The sequence below is a fragment of the Pelodiscus sinensis genome, chromosome 3, assembly GCF_049634645.1.
Source record: "Pelodiscus sinensis isolate JC-2024 chromosome 3, ASM4963464v1, whole genome shotgun sequence".
NCBI classification, from domain to species: domain Eukaryota; kingdom Metazoa; phylum Chordata; order Testudines; family Trionychidae; genus Pelodiscus; species Pelodiscus sinensis.
Window position 1 is genome coordinate 136,623,946 of NC_134713.1, and position 23,941 is coordinate 136,647,886.

The window sequence follows — 23,941 nt, forward strand, 5'->3', positions numbered from 1 at the left end:
CTGTGGAACTCCTTGCTGCAGGAGGCTGTGAAGGCTAGAACTAGAACAGAGTTTAAAGAGAAGTGAGAGAAAGTGATGGAGGTTGGGTCCATGGAGTGGTATTAGCCAGGGGGTAGGAGTGGTGTCCCTGCCCAAAGTTTGTGGAAGGCTGAAGAGGGATGGCACGAGACAAATGGCTTGGTCACTGTCGTCGGTCCATCCCCTCCAGGGTCCCTAGGATTGGCCACTGTCGGCAGACAGGCTACTGGGCTAGATGGACCTTTGGTCTGACCCAGTACAGCCATTCTAAGCTCAGGGCTCAGGGTCGGGGGTCTCAGTGGGCCACCTTGATTTTCATGCCAACCTGCTCCTGGGTGGCCAGGCTGGCAGCTCTCCTGCCCTAGACGGCCACTTTCCTGTGCCTAGTGCGGAGGTCGTGGATGAGGTCCATCATGTCTGCACTAGACCAGGTGGGCGCCCGCCTCTTGCGGACCCGGGCAGGCTCCCGGGAGCCGCCAGCCTGGTCCCGGGAAGAGGCGGAGGGCTGGGTGGCAGCGGGTGGCTGGCTCGAGCCGTGCGAGGTGCAGGGTCTGCTGGCTGGGGGTTGGCAGGCTTGCACCTGGCATAGGCACCGTAGCCAGCCCGTACCCCTTTAAGAGGTCCGGGGCCGGGAGGGGCGCAGACGAGTTTCCCTGGTGTTGGCCAGAGTGGCCACCAGGGTAAGCTGGGGAGGGCTAGCCTCCCACTAGTTCGAATTAAGTGGCTACACACCCCTTAATTCGAACTAGTAAGTTCGAACTAGGCTTAGTCCTCGTAGAATGAGGTTTACCTAGTTCGAACTAAGCGCTCCGCTAGTTCGAATTAAGTTCGAAGTAGCAGAGCGCTTGTGTAGCGCCTATCAAAGTTACTTTGTAGTGTAGACATACCCTCTGTGAGAGAACCAAAAACCAACCCCCACCATGGCTAACCAACAGAATAAGAAGCAGTTAGAGGCAAACAGATATCCTTAAAAAATTGGTCATCAAATTCAAGAGAGGAAAATAGAAAGGGGCATAAACACCAGTAATTTAAACATATAAGTATAATGAGGCAGAAAAATAATAATTTAAAGAGAACTAGCAAAAGACACAAACTAACAGCAACATTTTTGTAAAGTACATCAGAAGGAGGAAGTCTGCCTATCAATCCATATGATGCTCTGATTGTCCAGGGTCATCTACAACATGAGGAAGTATAGACCTGCTAAACTGAACTCAGGGAGCACCTCTGTCGGCACTGGTGTGCCTGCTCCTTATGAGGAGTAAGAGAAGCCGACATGAGCCTCGTGCTGTGTGGAAGGTGCAGAAACATGTTTTAAGATACATCGACTCCAACTACGTCCTTTATGTAACTGGAGTTGCATATGTTACTTTGACCTTCCGCTGAAGTGTAGACAAAGCTTCAGTCTGCTAAAGAAGCACAAAGGAAATACAAGGCTGTTGCAGAGAAGCTAAATTAATTTGCACTGTGGAAGATACCAAGGAGATCCCGGCACCTGAGCCATTCTTTTTAGGTGAAGTATTTGAGGAACTGTCCCAGATTGAGGTATCAATAAATGAGCTTTTCTATTGATGGGTAGGAATAAATAGTCACTTTTCATAGTGGGGAATGGTAAATAGCAGTATCCATCAAGAGTCTGTAATGGGACTTGTGCAACTCACCATATTCATAAATGATCTTGAAAGGGGAATGAACAGAGTAGTGGCAACATTTGCAGACAATACAAAATTACTCAGGATAATTAAATCCAAAGCTGACTGGAAAGAGTTACAGAGAGATCTCACAAAACTAGATGACTGGACAACAAAAGGGTAAATGAAATTCAGTATTGAAAGGTGCAAAGTAAAGTACAGACAGTCCCCGAGTTACGCGGATTGGACTTATGTCGGATCTGCAGTTACGAACGGGGATTTTCTCGCCCCGGAGGACTGGAGCGGCGGGACGTCTGGTCCCGCCGCCCGCCTCCTCCGGGGCGAGAAAAGCTGCTCCCCGTCTCCCTAGTCTGCTGGCTTGGGGACGCCTGGGGTTCTTAAGTTGAATCTGTATGTAAGTCGGAACTGGTGTCCAGATTCAGCCGCTGTTGAAAGTGATCAGTTTCAGCAGCGGCTGAATCTGGATGCCAGTTCCGACTTACATACAGATTCAACTTAAGAACAAACCTACAGTCCCTATCTTGTACGTAATCTGGGGACTGCCTGTAGTGGAAAACATAACCCCATCTATGTGTACAGAATGGAGTCTAAATTAGCTGTTATCACTCCCGAAAGAAATCTTGGATAGTGGATAGTTCTCTGAAAATATCTTCAGTGTGCAGTGGCAGTCAAAAAAGCTAACAGAACATTAGGAAAGGTTCAGTTTGCTAGACAGTAAAACTAAAATATGCTGATGCCAATATCTGTATCCATGGTACACCCCACAGCCTGAATATTATGTGCAGTTCTGGCTGCCCCATCTCAAAAAAGATATGTTAGAATTGAAAAGTACAGAGGAGGACAGCAAACATTATAAGGGTATGTAATAACCTCCATATGAAGAGAGATTAATAGACCTGACTGTTCAGTCTAGAGAAGAGATGACTAAGTGGGGATGCAATATAAGTCTAGAAAATCTTGAATGGCGTGAAGAAAATGAATAAGGACGTGATTAGACTTTCACATAAAACAAAAACCAGGAACTGCCTAATAAAATGAATAGGCAGGGGGGTTAAAATGAACAGAAGGAAATACTTCTTCACAGAGTTCAGTCAACCTGTAGAACTTGCTGCCAGAGGATGTGGCAAAGACCAACATTATAACTGGGTTCAGTAAAGAAGTAGATCAATTCATGGAGGAGCACGTGCTCTGGGGTCCTTGTAGCCATTATGGTAATACTTGTAATAAATGCTGGATTTGTGGCTGCAGTATCATGGCAGTGGAACATCATAATGATCTATTTGAAACTGAATGTTTTATGTACATTTTTAATTTAAAGAAAATGCTTTTCCTATTCAAATCATTCTGGCTCTCCATCTTAATTTGTCCATAATAAATACATTATGGCGAACTAGAGGCTTGAGAATTATTGCACATAAATACTGCCACAAATCCTAATGATGGGATGATGTAAATTTATAATGAGATATTTATTCCAGCTTTTTTCGTTAAGGACATTTACCACCAACTTTTTTCAAAGATTACAGTTGTTTGATTTTATTATTTTAGCTTTTTAAAGGAAAGTAGACATTCTTGAGGGGGAGTTTCAGAGAATTGCAAGGGATTGTCTGGGAAAATTTGAGTTGACAGGCTTTCATGTTTTCATAAGCAGAGTTGTGATAAATTCACCAGAGTTGGTAGTATTGATAATGCATAACTAAGCAAGTCTAGAAAGAACTGAGCAACACCACTGTAGAGGGATAATATAATTCTAGTTAACATTCAAATGATAAAGATGCAGAATTTTGTTGATAATTAATCACGCTGCCCTGGGACTACTTGTGGATAGTATTTAATGGTCTTCCCATGGAAGAAACAGGTCATGAAATATCTGTCTGTATATTTTAGAAATGTGTATCTGTTTGTCTGTGAGTTTGTTTATTTAAGAGCTCTTCCTAAATGGAGGACCTAAAGAGCTAGGAAACAGAAGCCCCTTGTTGGCCTGGATAGCTGGGGGATGAGGGGGAGACAGAAGGCTCCGCCAGATGGAATCTCCCACCCCGAGTCCCCTCTAACCCCGCAAGCAATGTTCCCTGTGAGCTGTGTGCCCATGTGGGCACACTGCCCTTTTCTGAGCCCTTCACAGATGTTCAGAGCTCACCGAGCAGGCAGGGAGCACAGCCGATCGGCTGGGAAAGTGGGGGGGGGGGGGGAGAGACAGGGCACTTACCCTCTTGGAGGAGCAGAAGCAGCAGCAGCTACTTCTGCTGCCTGCTATAAATGACAAAGCTGACTCCGGCGTCTACTCCAGGGCTGGGCAAAAGATGATCTGCAGGCTGGATCTGGCTGTGAGAACCTCAGCAGGCTCCCTGCCTGCCCTGCACCTGCTCAGCACTCTGGAAAGCCTGCTGCAGGGCCATGTGCGTGTTTGTAAATGCTGAGAGCCTGGAGGAATGGATAGTGTTCAGTTTATGTTTATTTGATTTCATATAAAATAATCATAAGGATTGCTCTTTGTTAATTAACCCTTGTTTTAATATTTTTTATTCCACACCTACGGACTATTTAAAATATATATTTATATCTATGGTTTTTGTTTGTACTGGTGGGTGTACATCCACACACTACCTTAATATTGGTGTTGCACATAAGAAGTTTCAACCCACCCAAAGGAAAATTCATCCTGACAAAGGATGGAAAAACTTACAGGGAACACTGGCCCCAACCCTCACTCTTGCACTCTCGCACATTCCTAGTCTCCTGCTCTGAGCCCCTATTGAACTCTCCACCCTGACTCCTGCACCTCCCATTTCCCCAGCCTCCTGCCCTGTCTGCCCCCCCACACACACACACACATTCCCAAGGCCATGCCCTGAATCCTGACACCCTCTCTCCCCCCACTGTTAGCCCCCTGCCCCGAAGGACCTAGGCAACGCCAGGTAAGTCTTCTAGTTTTCTATGTTTGAAAGATCACAAACTGTAGGAAAAATAATTGCTTTTTTTTTTTTTAAAGACATTTTTTCTTGCACTGTCTTTGTATCACTTAGTTAACTGGCAGCATGAGTTTGTTAATCTTCAGGGTGGGCTCTCTGGCCTATAATGAGTTGGATGATGAGCAGAAGTGGCATTGATTCTAAAGGAAAATCTTCTAGGAGACGATTAAATTAAACATTACCAGTCTATTTGGTTTTTGTGAGTACTTGTTGGGCATTTGTTTGTTTTTTAAGAAGGTTGTTGTCAAGAGCTTTAAAGCCGTTGACTGGGTACTCTTTTATTGCAAAGTCATAAAAATAGGAATAAATGGGTAGCCATATTTGGAATTGACATTCTTTAAGATAGTAATTTCCTTTTTTCAGTACAACCTTTAGCCATGGATTTTTGGTATTTTTGCTTGGGGCAGATATTCTTATGAAGAATAATCCTTCTTTCATTATGTTTACAAAACTATTTAAAACTACAAAATCAACTTTGTTCTTTTTACTACTTTCAGAAGTGAAGCCAGCTTGCATATTTAACAGTGTGGAGTATTATGATGGTGACATGTTTCGAATGGATGCCTGCCGTTTCTGTCGATGTCAGGGTGGCGTCTCGATTTGTTTCTCGGCCCAGTGTGGCGAGTTGCACTGTGACAGGTACTATGTTCCAGAAGGAGAGTGCTGTCCAGTTTGTGAAGGTAATTACTTCCTTATTAATCACTTAGTACAGCTGCTCTTTCGTTTTTCTAAGTGGTAAGGAGCACTCATAACTAGTATGCATTGTTGCATTTTGTCCTTCTTTTTAAGACTTAGCGATATAAGGATGGCAGTTTTTTGTCCAAATTATCTTCTACTATTGATGGCTGCCGTGTTTGGTGCGGGGCTGCCATTGTCTCCACTCCTACCATAGCTGTGTCATGCAGGGTACAGGCATAAACACAATGATTTAAAATTCCCTAATTACTCCTGAAAGCCTTGTATTGTGCAGGCTGCTTCTTGATTCTGTATCCACATAGGTAGATGGACAGCTCTGTTGGAAAACTCTCCCATTCATTAACAAAACAAAACACTCAGACTTTCTCTGTCTCCCATCGCAAACAACATGGATTGCTCTGTTTGCATTTATGGCAGTTAATTTCCAAAGTTAAAAAGCATATAGCATGCTTGTGGTACCAGTCTAATGCAATCTGAGAATGAGTTGTTCTGTCTCTCTTTTTGACAGCCTTCTCTGCTTGCCAGGCAGCTGTGATCTCAGTCACTCTGAATGACGGTTTCATTGACCTAAAAAGGATCCTATAGGAAGTCAGACACTAGCCTCCAGCTTGCACTAACACTGGGGCACGAAATTATTTGATGCATCATTTGCCAGCCATGTTTCCAAAGACAGCTACCGCTCTTAGGTGTCTGACACTGCCTAAACTTGAGTGAGTTGGGGCCAGGAATCCAGGGGAGAGCTCCAACCTTGTTCTTTTTCCCTTACACTTTTAATGAAGGTGATCCAGATGAGTTATGAATTGCCTAGTGGGAGCACCTGCCCCTTAACTGACGTGTTCAGTATGTTCAATATGTATTAATTTGATTCTGTAAAGGCCCTTAGGGATTTGAGTCTTGTTTCTTTCAAATCTTTTGTGAACAAGTGAGATAAAGCAGGATGCTCAATTTAATCATGTTCAGATCATGGGACAGGCAATGTCTTCACCAAAGAGATGACTTTCTCTCTTTGATTTGACAGAAACTCCTGTTTGTTTAATATCAGAGCACTCTGTAAGACTCCTTGGTTTGTCCCGCTCTGGTTGATTTGTTTTTCTTGTTTGAGGGATTTTTCCTGGTTGTAGGATGGGAATATATACTGTCATGTTTTTTGTTCTTCTTTTGTAATTAATGAATATACATTTGTATGAATAAGGATATGTCTACATTTGTACAGCTGCACTGTATCTGATGAAGGCACTGTGTGCCGATGGGAGAGCATCTCTCACTGACATAGCGCCAGTGTGGACTGCTCTTAGATCGCTATAACTTGTGTTCCTCAGCGGGTATCTTGTTCACACTCCTGAATTATGCAAGTTAGGTTGACTTAGGACAGGTCTGTATTACTGCTTAACAGTCAAAGTCTGGGTTCTGTTCCTAGCTCAGCTGCAGAATCATTGTGTGATATTGGATAAGTGCCTTAAACTTTCTGTGACTCTATCTTTCTATCTGTAAATAAGGATTTATTTATTATTATTATTATTATTATTTTACAGTTTTCTACCTCTCACTAGTGGTGATAAATTTGGTACCATTTCTAAGATACATTAAGATCTTTTTTTTTTAAAAGGGGGGGCTATAAAAGTTAAATTGTTGCTGTTGGTGTTACTTAAGTAGAAATAGTTAACTGAACCTTGTGTCTAGATCTTGTTTTTAGTCTAAGGTGTTTAGTTTAGTTTTTTAATTTGGCCTTGTGTCATACATCAGGCTCTTTCTTCATTTGTCTGGCTGTCTGATGTTGGTCTGGCTTGCTTTTTATATACCTCCTTTTCTGGTATGGTTTCCCATGTCCCCATTTCAGGGAAGTATGGTCTCTGCCTTTCAGTATCTGGCAAACAAAATATTTGTTCCCTTCTTCTGTACATCCCTTTTGACTCATTTGTGTCCTTTTGGGTGAGGTTACCTAATTGGCTCTCTCAAGGATTATAATTTTACTACTTCTCTTGGTGTGGTGGGGCATGCCTGCACCTGTTGTCTTTGCCCTTATACAGTTCCTTGATCTTCCTCTCATAGCTGTCACCCTGGAGATAATTTATAGTGCTCTGCCTTACTACCTTTTACATAGAAAAACTTGAAAAACAATTAATAGTCTGGCAACATCTTAAAGATTAACAAAACATGTAGATGGTATGAGTTTTCGTGGGTATCCTAGGTATCACGAAACCTCGTGATACCATCTACAAGTTTTGTTAGTCTTTAAGGTGCTGCCAGACTATTTGTTGTTTTTCAAGTTTTTCCTGTTACAGACTAACTTGGCTACCCCTCTGTACCTTTTACGTATTCATGCAGTTATACTGCGTACACAGTCATTCAGCATCACTATCTTTTCATCCCAGGTGGTGGAGGTGGGAGAAGTCTCTCCATCCACATTGCTCCCTTTACCAGACCCAGCTAGCCTTTCTCTCTTTTGCTTCTCCTCCACTGTGCACTTCCTTCTGGTGCCCTTTTATCTGTTCACCTTGTTAATAGGCTAATTAGCTCAAAGTACCTGGTCCCATTGTGATCTGGTAATCGGGAATTTCCTTAATCAGGCTCTCTCTGGGGTGACTAATTCTTTAAACACTGATCAGAGTGCTTGTTCAATTGCTGATTTCCAGCACTCTGTTGCAATTGGGTATAAAGCCTCTTATAACCCAAATATATCAAATTCTGTCCAAATGGCAATTAGCAGTCTCCACTGATTGTATGGCAACATTTTTCTTTTTGAATTTCTGAAGTGGTGTATGTTTAACAGAAGTTCGAAAGACAATAGTTAAAGACTTAATTTTTGATTTGGTGCAAATATTACACATCATTGGTTGTATTTTTTTCTCTTTCCTTCTGCTTCTGTTTTGAATGCTTCGGATTTTTTATGGCCTTTCTTATCTTTTCCTCTGTGTTTTCTTTCTTGGTGCAGTGGCTTATTGTGTCTGCTTACATTTTCCTGATGATTTTAATTGTGTTTTCCATGGCTCCTCCATGCTCTTTCCCTTTACTTCTAAGCTCACAACAGTTGAGGCACCGGACTGGAAACTCAAGGCAGCTAACCCCTATAACTGAGTGTGCCACAAACTTTTTATACAATGATGGCCAAAGGCCAATACTATCATAATGCAAAAGTACAAGTAAGCAAAATTAAGGCTGCAAAGATTACCTTAATTCTGGTTATTCTTAACTTTTGAGGTCTTATTTTGGCAATTAATGTTCTTTAAACTTGTGAGGGCTCTAAATCATTTTTTAATTATCTTACTCCTAACTAGTACAAGTCAGACTCATTGGAAAAGAATAAGATACCTCTCTTCTCACTAAACTCTATAGGCTGGACCATGACTAGCTTTTACAAAAATGCAAGAGCACTGAGAGGCCCTCATCACCCCACATCACATTTAATAATCTTTTACAGCATAGACTATTTAGAACAAGAGAAAAGTAGAGATTGTTCCTTCAGTGATCATTTAGAAATGAATATTGTTGTGGATGTCATAGAAGAAGCCCAGTATATTACACTCCTGGAAAGGATGTAACAGTGGCCACGTTTCCCCTTGAATTAAGCTTCTGCAATAGTAGTAGTTGGGCAAGGTACTAGGGTCTATCGTGGGAGCTCAATCAGTCATGGGAGGTGGAGAGCACTGGGCACAGTTTGTCAGAGAGAGAGAGAGAGCTCCCCACAGAAGCTCAGTTAAGTCGATGTTAACTGGAATGTTTGTACTGCATACTTCTGATTGATTGCCATTGAACTTGTTTGAATATGATTAATTTTCCCAGGTGTCCCATATTCTGCATAGGGACGTATGGTCACCCTAGATTTGGCACATTCATTCTGCATGTTAGTAGGATTTGCACATACCATGTTAGGGAGAAGGTTCTGTTCTTTATTCTGCCAGAAGTGCTCACCCTAAAACCTCCTTTTTTGAATATTCTCCACATTTTATATATATATTCTATTGTCACCTAATGTAGGGGTCTGAAGCTTGTTCAGTAATGAGGGGTAGGAAGGGCATAGAAATAGAGATGTATCAAAGGCAGTAGTGTGTGTCAGGGGGCTGGAGCAGACAGGAGATGGTATGTCATGAAGCTGGCTTTTAGGCCAGCTCCCTGTGCATGCCATGCCTTCCCCTGATATAGAGGCAGCAGTGCAGGGGGGGAGGCAGGAGCCAGTACATGCAGGGAACCAACTTTTAAGCTGCCTCCCTTCACAGGCAAATGTGTAACTGCTGAAACTTTCAGTGGTTACACGTTTACCTAAATAAATACATTTTAACATCCCTAGAATTAATAATGGAAAGTGGAATACCTGCGAATAGAAGTCATGGTCTCCTCATTCCCAGAACCGCTGTCTGCTCAAAGGGCTATTGTTACTCTCTTCCATCTACAGCTCAAGCTTTGTGAAGCTGCAGAGCATCTCTCTGTAATGGAAACAAGGTATTTAGTGTTTTGAATACAGCTCTTGGTATCTTTACAAGGGCAGTTGATGAACCTCCAAGAAATGTCCCAACTTTCTCATTATTGGTGATATCACTATTTTTGACTTTTTTTTTGTTCTTAAAAATAACACTTGTTTTCTCTTCAAATGGAATTTAAGTAAGGGTAGAGGAAAGTGTGTTTGTGCACATATTGAGATGTGCTCCTTTTACTAGTCGCTTGTACTAATTATTAAAATGTTGGTTATATGTCTAATATAGAGCTAGTTTGAGTTATCACTTGTTTTGTAATCTAGAATTACTGCTTTCTTTTTTATAACAAAGGATACGTCTACAGTACAGCGTCATTTCGAAATAAAATATTTTGAAATAACATGTCTACACACAAAATGCATTTCGAAATAACATTTGGCTATTTCAAAATAGCATGTCCACACTGAGTGGACGCTGAATCACGTTTAAGGCTGGCCGGAACCAGGTCTGGCAGGGCATCGGGTACGGAGTTACTTTGTGTGGCTGTTGCCTGAGGCTATCTGAGGCCTGTGCTTAAAGGGACCAAACCTCCTCCTCCTCTCCCGCCCCTTCCCCCCCAGGAGAGCCAGTTCTCAGCTTTTACTGTTTGCTTGTGTACCTCGATGAAGGACAGCAAAGCATTTTGTCTCTGCGTTCTCTGGTTGCCGATGACGGCCACCACAGCACTCTGCAACATATGGAGCCAGAGCTGCCCCCGGGCACTCTGGTGTTTCTCATGGACGCGTTGCTGTGAGCCTGGCTGCACTTTCTGCAGGCTTCCATCTGGGAGGTCTGTCGGTGGGCTGTCACTATCCAGGAGGCCCTGCGGGAGAGCTTCCACCCTGAGGCGCACTAAGAGCCTCCACTGGGGGCTTGTGCCTCATTCCTCCCTCACGTCTTTCCACTTACCCCTCCCTAACCCCCCTTCGGGTATGTCTACACTACAGCACTAATTCGAACTAACTTAATTCGAATTAGTTAATTCGAACTAAGCTAATTCGAACTAGTGCATCTAGACCTAGAAAATAGTTCGAATTAGCGTTTTGCTAATTCGAACTAGCATGTCCACATTGAGTGGACCCTGAACCGGGGTTAAGGATGGCCGGAAGCAGTGCCGGCAGGGCATCAGGTTAGGACTTAGAGCGTGGAGCTGCTGTCTCAGGCTAGCCGAGGGCTGTGCTTAAAGGGACCCGACCCCCACCCCGGACAGACAGTTCTCAGGGGTGCCCTGCTTGCAAAGCAGTCCTGGCTTGGATTGCCCGGAGTACCCACACTGGGCACATCACAGCACTCAGACCGGCTGCACTTGCCGCAGGCTGCCATCTGGGGAGAGGAGGCAATCGGGGGGCTGCAGAAGAGGTTCCACCCCCAGAAGCCCGCAGAGCCACCCCAGTCCTCCCCATCGGGAGCTCGTATTCCATTCCTCCCTCACCTTCTTCCACTTACCCCTCCCTAGCCCCCCTTCCTGATGTACAAAATAAAGGACACGTGTGTTCAAAAATAGAATCTCTCTTTATTGAACAAAACTGGAGGAGACTGGGAAAAGGAGGTGGGAGAGGGGAATAGAGAGGGTGGGAGAGGGGAGGGCAACTACAATGATGAGGGGTTTGGAACAGGTCCCATATGAAGAGAGGCTAAAGAGACTAGGACTTTTCAGCTTAGAAAAGAGGAGATGGAGGGGGGATATGAGAGAGGTCTATAAAAGCATGAGTGGGGTGGAGAGGGTGCATACAGAAAAGTTCTTCATTAGTTCCCATAATAGAAGGACTAGAGGACACCAAAGGAAAGGAATGGGTAGCAGGCTTCAAACTAGTAACAGAAAGTTGTTCTTCACAAAGCAAAGAGTCAAGCTGTGGAACTCCTTGCTGCAGGAGGCTGTGAAGGCCAGAACTAGAACAGAGTTTAAAGAGAAGTGAGAGAAAGTGATGGAGGTTGGGTCCATGGAGTGGTATTAGCCAGGGGGTAGGAGTGGTGTCCCTGCCCAAAGTTTGTGGAAGGCTGGAGAGGGATGGCACGAGACAAATGGCTTGGTCACTGTCGTCAGTCCATCGCCTCCAGGGTCCCTAGGGTTTGCCGCTGTCGGCAGACAGGCTACTGGGCTAGATGGACCTTTGGTCTGACCCAGTATGGCCATTCTAAGCTCAGGGCTCAGGGTCTGGGGTCTCAGTGGACCACCTTGATTTTCATGCCAACCTGCTCCTGGGTGGCCAGGCTAGCAGCTCTCCTGCCCTAGACGGCCACTTTCCTGTGCCTAGTGCGGAGGTCGTGGATGAGGTCCATGATGTCTGCACTAGCCCAGGTGGGCGCCCGCCTCTTGCAGACCCAGGCAGGCTCCCGGGAGCCGCCAGCCTGGTCCCGGGAAGAGGCGGAGGGCTGGGTGGCAGCGGGTGGCTGGCTCGAGCCGTGCCAGGTGCAGGGTCTGCTGGCTGGGTGCTGGCAGGCTTGCACCTGGCACAGGCACCGTAGCCAGCCCGTGCCCCTTTTAGGGGTCCGGGGCCGGGAGGGGCGCAGAAGAGTTTCCCTGGTGGTGCCCAGAGTGGCCACCAGGGAAAGCTGGGGAGGGCTAGCCTCCCACTAGTTCGAATTAAGTGGCTACACAGCCCTTAATTCGAACTAGTTAATTCGAACTAGCGGTTTGCATGTGTAGCGCCTATCAAAGTTAATTCGAACTAACGTCTGTTAGTTCGAATTAACTTTGTAGTGTAGACATACCCTTCCTGATGTCAAATAAAATACATGTATTTATTTAACAAAACTGGGGGGTTGGGATGAAACTCTGGTGAGACTGGAGAAAGGAGGCGGGAGAGGGGAGGAGGAAACCTGGAAGGAGGAAGCAAGGGGATGAAGGGGGAGGGGAAGCTCAGGGCTCAGGATTGGGGGTCTCACTGGACCAACTTGATTTTCATGCAGACCGGTTCCTGGGTTTGCATGTGGCCTTTGGGGGCCAGGCTGGCAGCTATCCTGCCATAGACGGCTGCGTTCCCCCCCGTCTAGTGCGAAGATCATGGACGTTGGGGCATCCCCCCAAACTGAATAAGGTCCATGATCTCCACGCTGCCATCCGCCTTCTCTGGGCCCTGTCAGGCTCCTGGGAGCTGGCAGACTGCTCCTGGGAAGTGGTGGAGGGCTGGCTGCCAGTGGCTTGCTAGCTCATGGTTTGGGGCCACTGGGTCGGGCAGTGACTGCTGGCTCTGGGCTGGCAGGCTTGGAGCTGGCACAGGCACTGTGGTCAGAGTCAACCCCTTTAAGAGCTCCGGGGAGGAGGGAAGGGAGGGAGAGTAGTGTTTTTGGTTGAGGCCACAGGGCACCCTGAGAAGGCTGGAGGCCCCCTATTTCGAAATAAGTGTCTACACAGCACTTATTTCGAAATAGCAATTTCATAATTAGGAATGAGGTTTCCCAATTTCAAAATAATCCCTCCGCTATTTCGATTTAATTTTGAAGTAGTGGTTGGCTTGTGTAGATACTAGGAAAGTTATTTTGAAATAACTTTGATGTGTAGACATACCCCAATATAAAAGTTTGTAATGGAGATTCATATGCTTCCTTTTTGCGTTTGTGGTCAAAAATATATGAGAATCATTGCTAAATTTGGATGGGTTTTGTACATTCCTGAAGATCAAAACATATTTTCTTCCTAATCGTGGGAAAGCGAATGTAGCATTATTCATTTTCTGGGATGTTGAAGATGGTACGAATAGGAATTATTCCCAAACATAAGCATGATAATTACAATAACATGGCCAGAGTCACATGTAGTTCATTATCTTGAGTTACAAGGAAGCAGGTTTTTGGAGTTTTAAATTCCAACAGTTTAAACTGTGTTGTACAGAGTAATGCAAATAACTGTAATCTTTGAACTTGACCTGATACAGGCAGTCCCCGGGTTACGTACAAGATAGGGACTGTAGGTTTGTTCTTAAGTTGAATCTGTATGTAAGTCGGAACTGGCGTCCAGATTCAGACACTGCTGAAACTGACCGCCAGTTCTGACTTACATACAGAATCAACTTAAGAACCCCAGGCGTCCCCAAGTCAGCTGCTGCTGAAACTGATCAGCAGCTGATTCCAGGAAGCCCGGGGCAGAGCAACTCTGCCTGGGGCTTCCTGTAGTCAGCGCTGGTCGGTTTCAGCAGAAGCTGACTTGGGGACGCCTGGGGCAGAGCAGCTGGGGTGCTGCTGGGTTGCTCCAGTAGCGCCGCTCCTGGGTGCTACTGGACCAACCTAGCAGCACCCCATCTGCTCTGCCCCAGGCGTCCTGATTCAGCCGCTGCTGAAACTGACCAGCAGCGGCTGAATCAGGACCTGGGGCAGAGCAGCTGGGGTGCTGCCGGGTTGGTCCAGTAGTGCCCAGAGTGGGCGCTGCAGGACCAATCGGCAGCGCCCCAGCTGCTCTGCCCCAGAGTCCAAAACAAAAGCCTGGTCTGCTGGGGGGGGGGGGAGCACACTAGCTGCCCCCCCCCCCCTCCCCAGTAGACCAGGGACACGGGGAGCAGAGCCTCTGAGGCTTTGCTCTGGCAAAGCCTCAGAGGCGAGGGACCCCGCCGCGGCTGCGGCTTCAGTCCGGGAGCCTGTGGTCTGCTGGGGACGGTCCCCAGCAGACCACAGGCACCCAGATTGAAGCGGCAGCAGCGGCGGTTCCCCGCGCCTCTGAGGCTTTGCTCTGGCAAAGCCTCAGAGGCGCGGGACCCCCCCGCGGCTGCGGCTTCAGTCCGGGAGCCTGTGGTCTGCTGGGGACGGTCCCCAGCAGACCACAGGCACCCAGATTGAAGCGGCAGCAGCGGCGGTTCCCCGCGCCTCTGAGGCTTTGCTCTGGCAAAGCCTCAGAGGCGCGGGACCCCCCCGCGGCTGCGGCTTCAGTCCGGGAGCCTGTGGTCTGCTGGGGACGGTCCCCAGCAGACCACAGGCACCCAGATTGAAGCGGCAGCAGCGGCGGTTCCCCGCGCCTCTGAGGCTTTGCTCTGGCAAAGCCTCAGAGGCGCGGGACCCCCCTGCGGCTGCGGCTTCAGTCCGGGAGCCTGTGGTCTGCTGGGGACGGTCCCCAGCAGACCATAGGCACCCAGATTGAAGCGGCAGCAGCGGCGGTTCCCCGCGCCTCTGAGGCTTTGCTCTGGCAAAGCCTCAGAGGTGCGGGAACCCGCCCGGTGCCCCTGGTCTGCTGGAGACGGTCTCCAGCAGACCAGGGGCACCGGGGCAGCTTACGAACGGGGCTTTCTCGCCCCGACTTCCGGGGCGAGAAAGCCCCGTTCGTAAGTGCGGATCCGACATAAGTCGGATCCGCGTAAGTCGGGGACTGCCTGTATTGCAAAGTAATGTTTGTAGCATGTATGTCTCTGTATATGCAAAATTGGTGGGGAGAGAAGAAAAAGTAAAAAGGGATTTTTCTGCAAAAGGCACTAAGCATGCAAGCTGATATAAATGCTAAGTCCCAAAGGGTGTAGGGGAAGGCTTACTTTATATTGTAATGTCACCAGCTGTTAATAACAACATAACCAGATGGTTTATGGGATGAATTTGTATCACCAGTGTAAATTCCTGGCCTTTCCGCAGTTTGAAAATAAAATGCATTTAGTTTGTTACTTATGTATACATAATAATGTACAAAAGTACATAAAAAGAGACAATAAGTTCCTTAAGTATAAAAGTTTGTTTAATAAGCCAACATAGAATATAAATTAGAATACAGGCAGTCCCCAGGTTACACGGATCCGACTTACATCGGATCCCTACTTACAAACGGGGTGAGGCAACCCCACACTAGCTGCTTTCCCCCAGCAGACCAGGGAGCCACGAAGCTAGCGCCCCTCCCAGCAGACCAGGGAGACGCGGAGCGGCTTTTCTCAGCAGACACCTCAGCTTGAGAATAAAGGACTGAGGGAAGTGAGGTGTGGGAGAATAAAACTGAGCTCTGGAGAAATGTTTGGCTAGAGTTTCCCCTACAATATGTACCAGTTCCGACTTGCATACAAATTCAACTTAAGAACAAACCTACAGTCCCTATCTTGTACGTAACCCGGGGACTGCCTGTAATCTGGAATTGAAAGTCTCTTGACATGAGGTTTTTAATACTTTCATTTTCTAGTACAGGTTGAACCTCTCTGGTCCAGCACCCTCAGGACCTGATCCATACCAAACCAGAGACCACGGGAGGTCAATATTGTCTAGCAGCATTACCAGCAGTTTCACTGATAATTGGGCTCTTAGAAGACATGTAGGGGTAAATGAGAGCTAAATAACAGCCAAAACACTGAGAGCCAGGACTGGTGACTATAAAGAAACTTTATGGGATCACGTGAAATGTGGCCACACCCATGATAAGAGGACATCTGGCTAATTAAAATCATGCTGGCCTAGGGAGTTCCGGACTAGAAAGGTTCAGCCTGTATCCACTTCAGTTTAGTTAAAGGTGCAAAATTGTTTGTTATAACCCTGCTTTCTCTTCATTGTATGTTTATGAACAAAAACGTTTTGCAGTCAGAGGCACTGACTTTCTGTTTTCTCAGGGGATGCTGGACTCCTTACTCAACCCTGACCCTACTTCCACTCTATTGCTTCCCATTGCTGCTTCACCCCATGTCTTCCTGCCCTGTTCTGCTTCTATCACCAAGTGCACTCTGCCCTCACTCTGCCACTTCCTGTCGTATTCTTTTCCTCCCACCCCTCCAGATACTCCTGCATGCCACTGAACAGCTGGGAAGCATGGAGAGTGAGGGCAGCTAACCAGCAGGGTGGGTCCTGGGCACTTCAGCTCTGGAGCGCCCACAGTCATTGCCTATATTTTCAGATGAACGTGTCTAAATTGGCTATACTGAAAAGTTTGTGCAAAAATCCCTACAACACACACTTTCCTCTGCCCTTACATTCGATTTGAAGATTAAACAGTGTTGTTTTTAAGACCCCCAAAAAGTAAAAAATGATATCACCAATAATGAGAACGTTGGGACATTTCTTGGAGTTTCATCAAAAATCTTGTTTCTAGAGTACATAGAGGTGGTAGGTAAGTGAAGAGTATGTCCAGTGGGGTAATGAAACAAGTCTAAGAATTTCTACTTCTGTGGGGACTGTCTGCAACATGCATAGATGCAACTACTGTAGAATAGACACTTCCTAATTTTTTCTATAATTGTGATATTCCCCTCATAACTGCAGAACTATATTATGCATTCTAACCTGCACTCTTCTAACAAATGTTTTAAATTGTAATTGCACTAATGGGCATTTATTCTATGATTGTGTTCTTGATAAGTGCACACTTTTTGATACTTGTTACTAGGCTGTAAGCAGTCTTAGATTTACCATGGGCCTTCTGACACCAAGTTGGATCTGCAGCACCCCTGATTGCCACTTCAATAATTTGTTGTTATATTTGAATTTAAGATTTGATTCAGGCATTGTGCTGGGATCACCAGAGGCCAGGAGACCCGAAGTATTGGTTTTTATTTGATTTAAAATATACATCCATCTAACATTTTGGGCATATACAGACTTTATAAAAACAATTGCAGTTCAAACCAGGTAACAAAAATAGATGCATCCCAATACCACCAACTCCAATTTGTGTATGCAGCTTCATCAGTGACAGTCATTTCTCTGTTCCAGAAAAAATGGTAGAACAAACTGTCCTTGCAGTGTGACTTGAAGATCATGGAGTTGGGCCCTCCGGGAGATAGCAGTTTCCATAATCGGGAAGCTGTCATGAAGAATGCCCTGTCTACAGCCTTCTGTGATTAAATCTAAGACTCTGCACAGATGCAGAAATCAATACCAAAAAGGTGTGGGTTCCATCGTATGAGCTCAGTCAAGCTAGTTTAACATTACTGAAAAACGTTCTTAAAAAGCATTAACTGTTATTTTCAGTTATGTTAAACTAATGAGATGGAGCTAGCACTATCGAAATTCATATTGTCTGTCAAAATAAGGCCTGAACTAGATCTCACATTTCATGGTATCATATGGAATGGTTTGTCTACACTAGCCCCCTAGTTCAAACTAGGAAGGCTAATGTAGGCATTCAAAGTTGCAAATCAAGCCCGGGATTTAAATATCCCGCGCTTGATTTGCATCTTCCCGGCCGGTCGCCATTTTTTGAAATTTACAAGTCTGGACTAACAGCCTGTATCTACACACGTCAGGGACCCAGTAGTTCGAAATAAAGCCCTAGTTTGAACTACCTGTTATTCCTCCTGGAATGAGGTTTAACAGGTAGTTCGAACTCGGGCTTTATTTCGAACTACCGAGTCCCTGCTGCGTGTAGACGTGGGCAGTTAGTCCAGACTTGTAAATTTCAAAAAATGGCAACCGGCCGGGAAGATGCAAATCAAGCGCGGGATATTTAAATCCCGGGCTTGATTTGCAACTTTGAATGCCTACATTAGCCTCCCTAGTTCAAACTAGGGGGCTAATGTAGACATACCCGAAGAGAATTGGTTTCTGAGGTAACCATGATCCAGCCCATTTGAGGTGTTGCATAGTTTAAATACCAATACTTGAAAATTCAATTGGAAATGTAGAACAGTTTGTTTGCATCCTGGACCAATTTGATTCCTGTAATAAACAGCCTTTCCAATCAGGTTCCTGTATTTTGTGCCAGATGAATTTCCAAAGAGTTGTAAAATGCAGCATATGTTAAAGTAGCCACATCTAAAGATGTCTAAAGCATGGATCCATAGTGGCAAGGTCAGCTCCTGAAAGAAAAGGACTCACTTTTTTATTTATACCTATATAGAAGAGTAACCTGAGTCTCCAGACCCATTGTCTGCCTGAGTACCAAGCCCCTGGGAACATGTTGGGTTCTTTTCCAGAAAGGGAAGAGGATTTCGAGGACAGCCTCCATAACAGTGTTATCAAATTGCACATTTATAAATATCTTCCAGGTGTGACACAGAGAATAACCTATCTCCTCTTACTATAATTTATCTTGATTTAGATCCAGTATATCCAGTTAATAACCCTGCTGGCTGCTATGCCAATGGTCAGATCCAAGCACATGGAGATCGCTGGAGAGAAGATGACTGCACTTTCTGTCAGTGTATCAATGGAGATCCCCACTGTGTTGCAACAGCCTGTGGACAGAGTTGCCTGAATCCTGTTAAAGTACCCGGAGAATGCTGCCCAGTGTGTGAAGGTAAGATATATTCACTTCAAATGCTGTTTCCCAGTAGAAGCCTTTTAGCCTGTAACCGTTTGTCTTCATGAGTAACCTTATTGTTTTGAATCATAATGGGGATTAGATGAGTTAGCTGATGCGGACCATTACTGACTTGTAGTTCAGGACAATTCTGCTAGACACTCATGCTAGCTATTTCTGATTAGTTCTAGTCCAGGCATTGTTTTATCTCAATTAACTGGCATTTCTGAGCACAATTTTGCCCCAGTTTATAGTGACAGGTCAGTCATGTGACAGGTAACTGACTCATTAGAAATTCTATCACCTATTTTCTGATGAAGATAAGCCCCAGATGTCAGTTAGCAGATACTCTCGGGGTTCTGCTAGTCACATGATCCTTGTTTAGGTTTTTGTAACACCTCAGCATCCTTAAAAGTATGAACAACATGATTAGAAATTCCCCATACCTCTTGTTTCAATAAGACTCCAAGCAATGTTATAGAAGACATTGTTTTTAAAAGTTGATATTTTTATGACATCTGGAAGATTCAGAACTCCCTTTTCTCCTCATATGTTCATAGGAGCTTACATAATGCAATCATCTCCGATATGTAACTGTTCAGCTTTAACATAATGAAAATTTGCATAACTTCTTATGAGAAGTTACGTTTCTTATCAAGAAATGTTATTAAATCGTGTTTTGGGAAAATATGTAGAAAAATATGTGTTAAACAGTAGAAATTAGAAAATTTCATGTTTCATAGGAGGAAATGGTGGCAGAGATACATTTATTTTTTCCTTGACCCTGCAAAGACTTAAGCAGATGCTTAACATTATGTTGAGGCTATTCATAGGCTAGCATTTTCAAAGGAGCCTTTTGAAAGTTGAGGAACGTGTATCTTATTGGCAATATTTATAGTGTATTATTTTGCATGGTGAGGTTGTTAAAGGAAATACAAAATTCAGCTGAATTGAGCTCCCTCAAAACTAGAATATGTTTGGGATGGTGAGGAAAAGTTCACAGAGCTAATTTCATTCTGCTGATTTTCAAAACCAACTTGTATTTTATTTTCCAAAATTTTAATAGAATATTTGTTAAATATTTTTCACTTTCAAATTTACTTTTATTTTGAGATATTTTTGAAAAGTTTTTTAATCTTAACATTTGATTAAGTTGGTCAATTAATATTGACAATGGAAAAGATAAACAAGTACAAATAAAATACAATGAACTTTCAACAAAATGGAAAGAGGTTAGTTAGAAAATAAGAAAATGTTAAGAAAATCAAAATGCTTTAATTAACATATCCATCCTTACAAATATTGCCAAAAATAGGATGAAAACTTTTTCAAGCAAAAAATATTAACCAGCATTATGTAAACCCCTGCATGAATTAGGATTTCCTTGATGAAAAATGAATGTATAGATTGAGGTGTTTTTTGTTTTGCTGTACATAATTCTAAAAATATACTATTTTGTTAATAAAATATGTAAACTCAATTGATGTTCCTCACTTTAAGCTGCCTCTGGTATGCCTCTGTTACCTCATACACATATATATTTAAGAGTTCACTCGGTGGTTCATACAAATCTCATTAAATTCAATGGGAGTCTTTCCAATGTCTTCAATCAATTATGGATTAGGCTCTGAATAACAGAGAGCTTTAAAAACTTTGATCATTGAACGTTTCCACAAAATATTCTGTATTTGAGTTGAAGCCAGTGTTTCCAACAACTGTCTGAACTCCAATAAGAATGTATTGTGCAAGCCTCAGAGATTTAGTTGTATATTAATCTTATGAAACCAGTAAAGGAACTCACTAAGCATGATAGTGGTATTTACTACAATCAGTGCTTTTCTGTAATGGATGTGGAATTACTCCTCAGTGTGTGGTCTGTGGAAAAATATCGGTGCTTAGCCCAGTAGTATACTGATCGTAAACTGAGTTATAGTATAAACTAGGGATGTAATGTGTAGTCGATTAACTGATAAGCAAAAGCTTATAGGTTAAACCTCCCCTCCCACCTCCCGCCAGTAAAGTTTTTAGCAGGCTTAGTCCTCTTCGTTTAAAGTGTATTAGGAGCCAGGTGAGCAGACAGCCTGGCTCAGTTCCAGCTCACGCTGGGTCTGGGACCTACACCCACTGTGGCTCTGCATTTGAAGTGCATTAGGAGCCAGGTGGCCAGGCAGCACAGATTAGCTCCAGCGCAAACCCTCCACCCTTCCCCGGACAGGGGCTGCTGCCACCCCACACTGCTGATACAGAGGCAGCAGCGCAGAGTGGCTGGGGGCTCCTCGGGAATGAGCCTGGAATGCACTGGCTGCCGGCCCTGCCCCCGGGTACTATAGAATAGTTGACTAACTGATAAGAATTCGTGAGGTTACTTGACTAGTCAATTAACCGATATTTAACATTCTGAGTATAAACCAGACATAAGTTTATTAACTAAGAAAGGGTATATTTTAAGTGGCTGAAGAGATAGCAAACAGAGCAAAGAAGAGCGTAAATTCAACATCTCCTGATACTGGAATTGTAAGGTCCCTCTTCAGCTTACCCTTTCCACATTAAAAGGAAAAGAGAAGCAAGTAAATGTTCTCCAACCTAAACACATCATAGAGAGGGTTAAAGCAGAGGAAACATTTGTATGAAATTTCAACATTATTCTTTCTCTCTGTTTTTATATATTATAAAATATATTTTAAAATGAAGACACTATCTGAAATTGAAGGAAATAAAATGAGGGGGGTTCAAAATCATGAAATCTTACCCTAAAAATAAGAGGTTCCTCAAATACATTATATTTATCTTTTGACTTCCTGGATCCATTTTTTATTTAACATTTATACTCAAGCCAAAATGTGAATGAGCTAGCTGCCTTAATTTCCCTGGAGATAGATATATATATATATATATATATATATATATATATATATATATATATATATATATATATATATATATTTGGTCTGTCTCAGCTGCTAGCTTTCATTTCTTTGTCGAAATGTGTGTCTTTTACATAATTGGCTGAGTTTGTTTTTTTTAAATTAACTCCAGGCAAATACCTGCTTACAACAGCATTTTGTAATTAACAGGCACTGAAGCAAAAGTATAAACATCTGCTGATTTGCAAATCTAGAAAATGGGAGGTTTCTATATTGTCAATTTGTTTTAGATCACAGTTGCTCATCTTGAACAATATGAAGCAGAAGTATGTTGTTAGAACATGAATTTTATAAACCGATTATTGCATGCCCTTTTGTATAAGACTGGAAATTATGAGAATCAGTTTTTACATAGGGGCGGGCTGTGTCTACATTGGCACCCCTTTCCGGAAAAGGGATGCTAATGTAGACTTTGGAATAGGCAAATCCGCAGGGGATTTTAAATATCCCCCGCAGCATTTGCATTAACATGGCTGCCGCTTTTTTCTGGCTTGGTATAAGTAGGAATAGGAAAAGGGATGCTAATGTAGACTTTGGAATAGGCAAATCCGCGGGGGATTTAAATATCCCCCGTGGCATTTGCATTAACATGGCTGCCGCTTTTTTCCGGCTTGGTATAAGTAGGAATAAGAAATCCTCTGGAAAAGGCTTTATTTTCCGGAGAATAACGTCTAGACTGGCGCTTTTCTCCGGCTTTTCCCCAAGCCGGAAAAAAGCGGTAGCCATGTTAATGCAAATGCCGCGGGGGATATTTAAATCCCCCGTGGATTTGCCTATTCCAAAGTCTACATTAGCATCCCTTTTCCGGAAAGGGGTGCCAATGTAGACGTAGCCGAGGTGTTTTAAATTGTGGATTAATAGTACCACTTCTCTCTTTTGAATTTAGAATAAAAAAGAGGATCTGGATAGATAAAGGTGTTGATAATAGGATAGTGGAATCTTACTTTGAGTGGTGTCACCATGCTCCCACTTGGCCTTAGTAACTCTGGTATTGAATTCTGAAATCTTCTGAAGAATATTTTCTCTTGTGTCACTCCTTTACTTCCCCACATGGAAGATTCCATATGTATAAAAAGAACATTGTCCCCAACTGTCCCTCAGTTCCTTCTTAACTGCAAGTAGTGTTGATTGCTTGGATCATGCACAGTATTCTTGATTCTTCCCTCATCGGTTCTTCTTTTTCTCTTACCCTCTCAGGACTTGTTTGTTTGTTTAGGTTGTCAGCACAGATTTCATTTACCAGACATGAAATTATCCTCTTCTGTCATGGATATCATCTGAATCTATATAAAGCAGGGGTGGGCAATAATTTTTGACCGAGAATGACTCAGAGATTTTGGAAAATGGTCAAGGGCTGCATTCTTCCTTGATATTAATGGAGGAGATGCAGGGTCTGGGATGGAGGTTGGGTGCAGAAGGGAGCTTGGGGTAAGGAACTGGGGTGTAGAAGGCAGAATGGAGTCTGGGGGAGAGTTTGAGTGAAGGAGGCGGTTGTGACCTAGGGCAGGGACTAGAGTACAGGGGTTTGGGATTTGACCTAGGGTAGGAGGGGACTGTGATCCTGGACAAGAGATCGGGTGCCAGATGTGGGAGGGGGCATGGATGCCAGAGGGTTTGGGTATGTTGAGTGGGGGAGGGAGGGGGGGACAGTTGAGGAAGGGAGGGGCTGGGGTGCCAGAGGCAGGCTCAGGCCTGGAGACTTGCCAGCCAACAGCCATACCAGCTTGCCTGCCTGCAGAGCTAAAGGCTTACAGAGTTTAAAATGTTTCCCAGCCAAACGGCTTCCTTGCTCGGCTATGTGCTTCAGTGAATAACTGAACTGAGGAGAGGGGTGTATCATTCTTCTTAGCTGCCTGTTATTCGCACAGGCAGCTCCCATTGGCCAGTTTCTGAAATCAGCCAATGGGATTGTGCTGGAGGTGGGGGCAGCTCCTGAAGTTTTCCCCCTCCTCTCCAGTTTTGAAATAGGAAAGGGGCCTGGGCAGCAGCATTTCTGAGTGGCGTGCAGGGCAAGCTGGAAAGCCTTCCTGGGGCTTCCTGCTGCCTTCGTAGGCCGGATCTAGTGGCTTGGTGGGCTGGATCCAGCCGGTGGGCTGGATCCAGC

At 44.3% G+C, this 23,941-nt stretch overlaps 1 protein-coding gene across 3 annotated transcripts in view; it reads left to right on the forward strand.

Annotated features, from left to right (window-relative positions):
• Positions 1–23,941, forward strand: part of CRIM1 (cysteine rich transmembrane BMP regulator 1) — a 336,829-nt gene that overhangs the window by 203,361 nt on the left and 109,527 nt on the right. For all 3 annotated transcript variants that reach the window (XM_075924932.1, XM_075924933.1, XM_075924934.1), the window contains 2 exons: positions 5,140–5,322; positions 18,713–18,910. In XM_075924932.1, the coding sequence (XP_075781047.1) occupies positions 5,140–5,322; positions 18,713–18,910 (381 nt within the window). The remainder of the gene's footprint in view (positions 1–5,139; positions 5,323–18,712; positions 18,911–23,941) is intronic.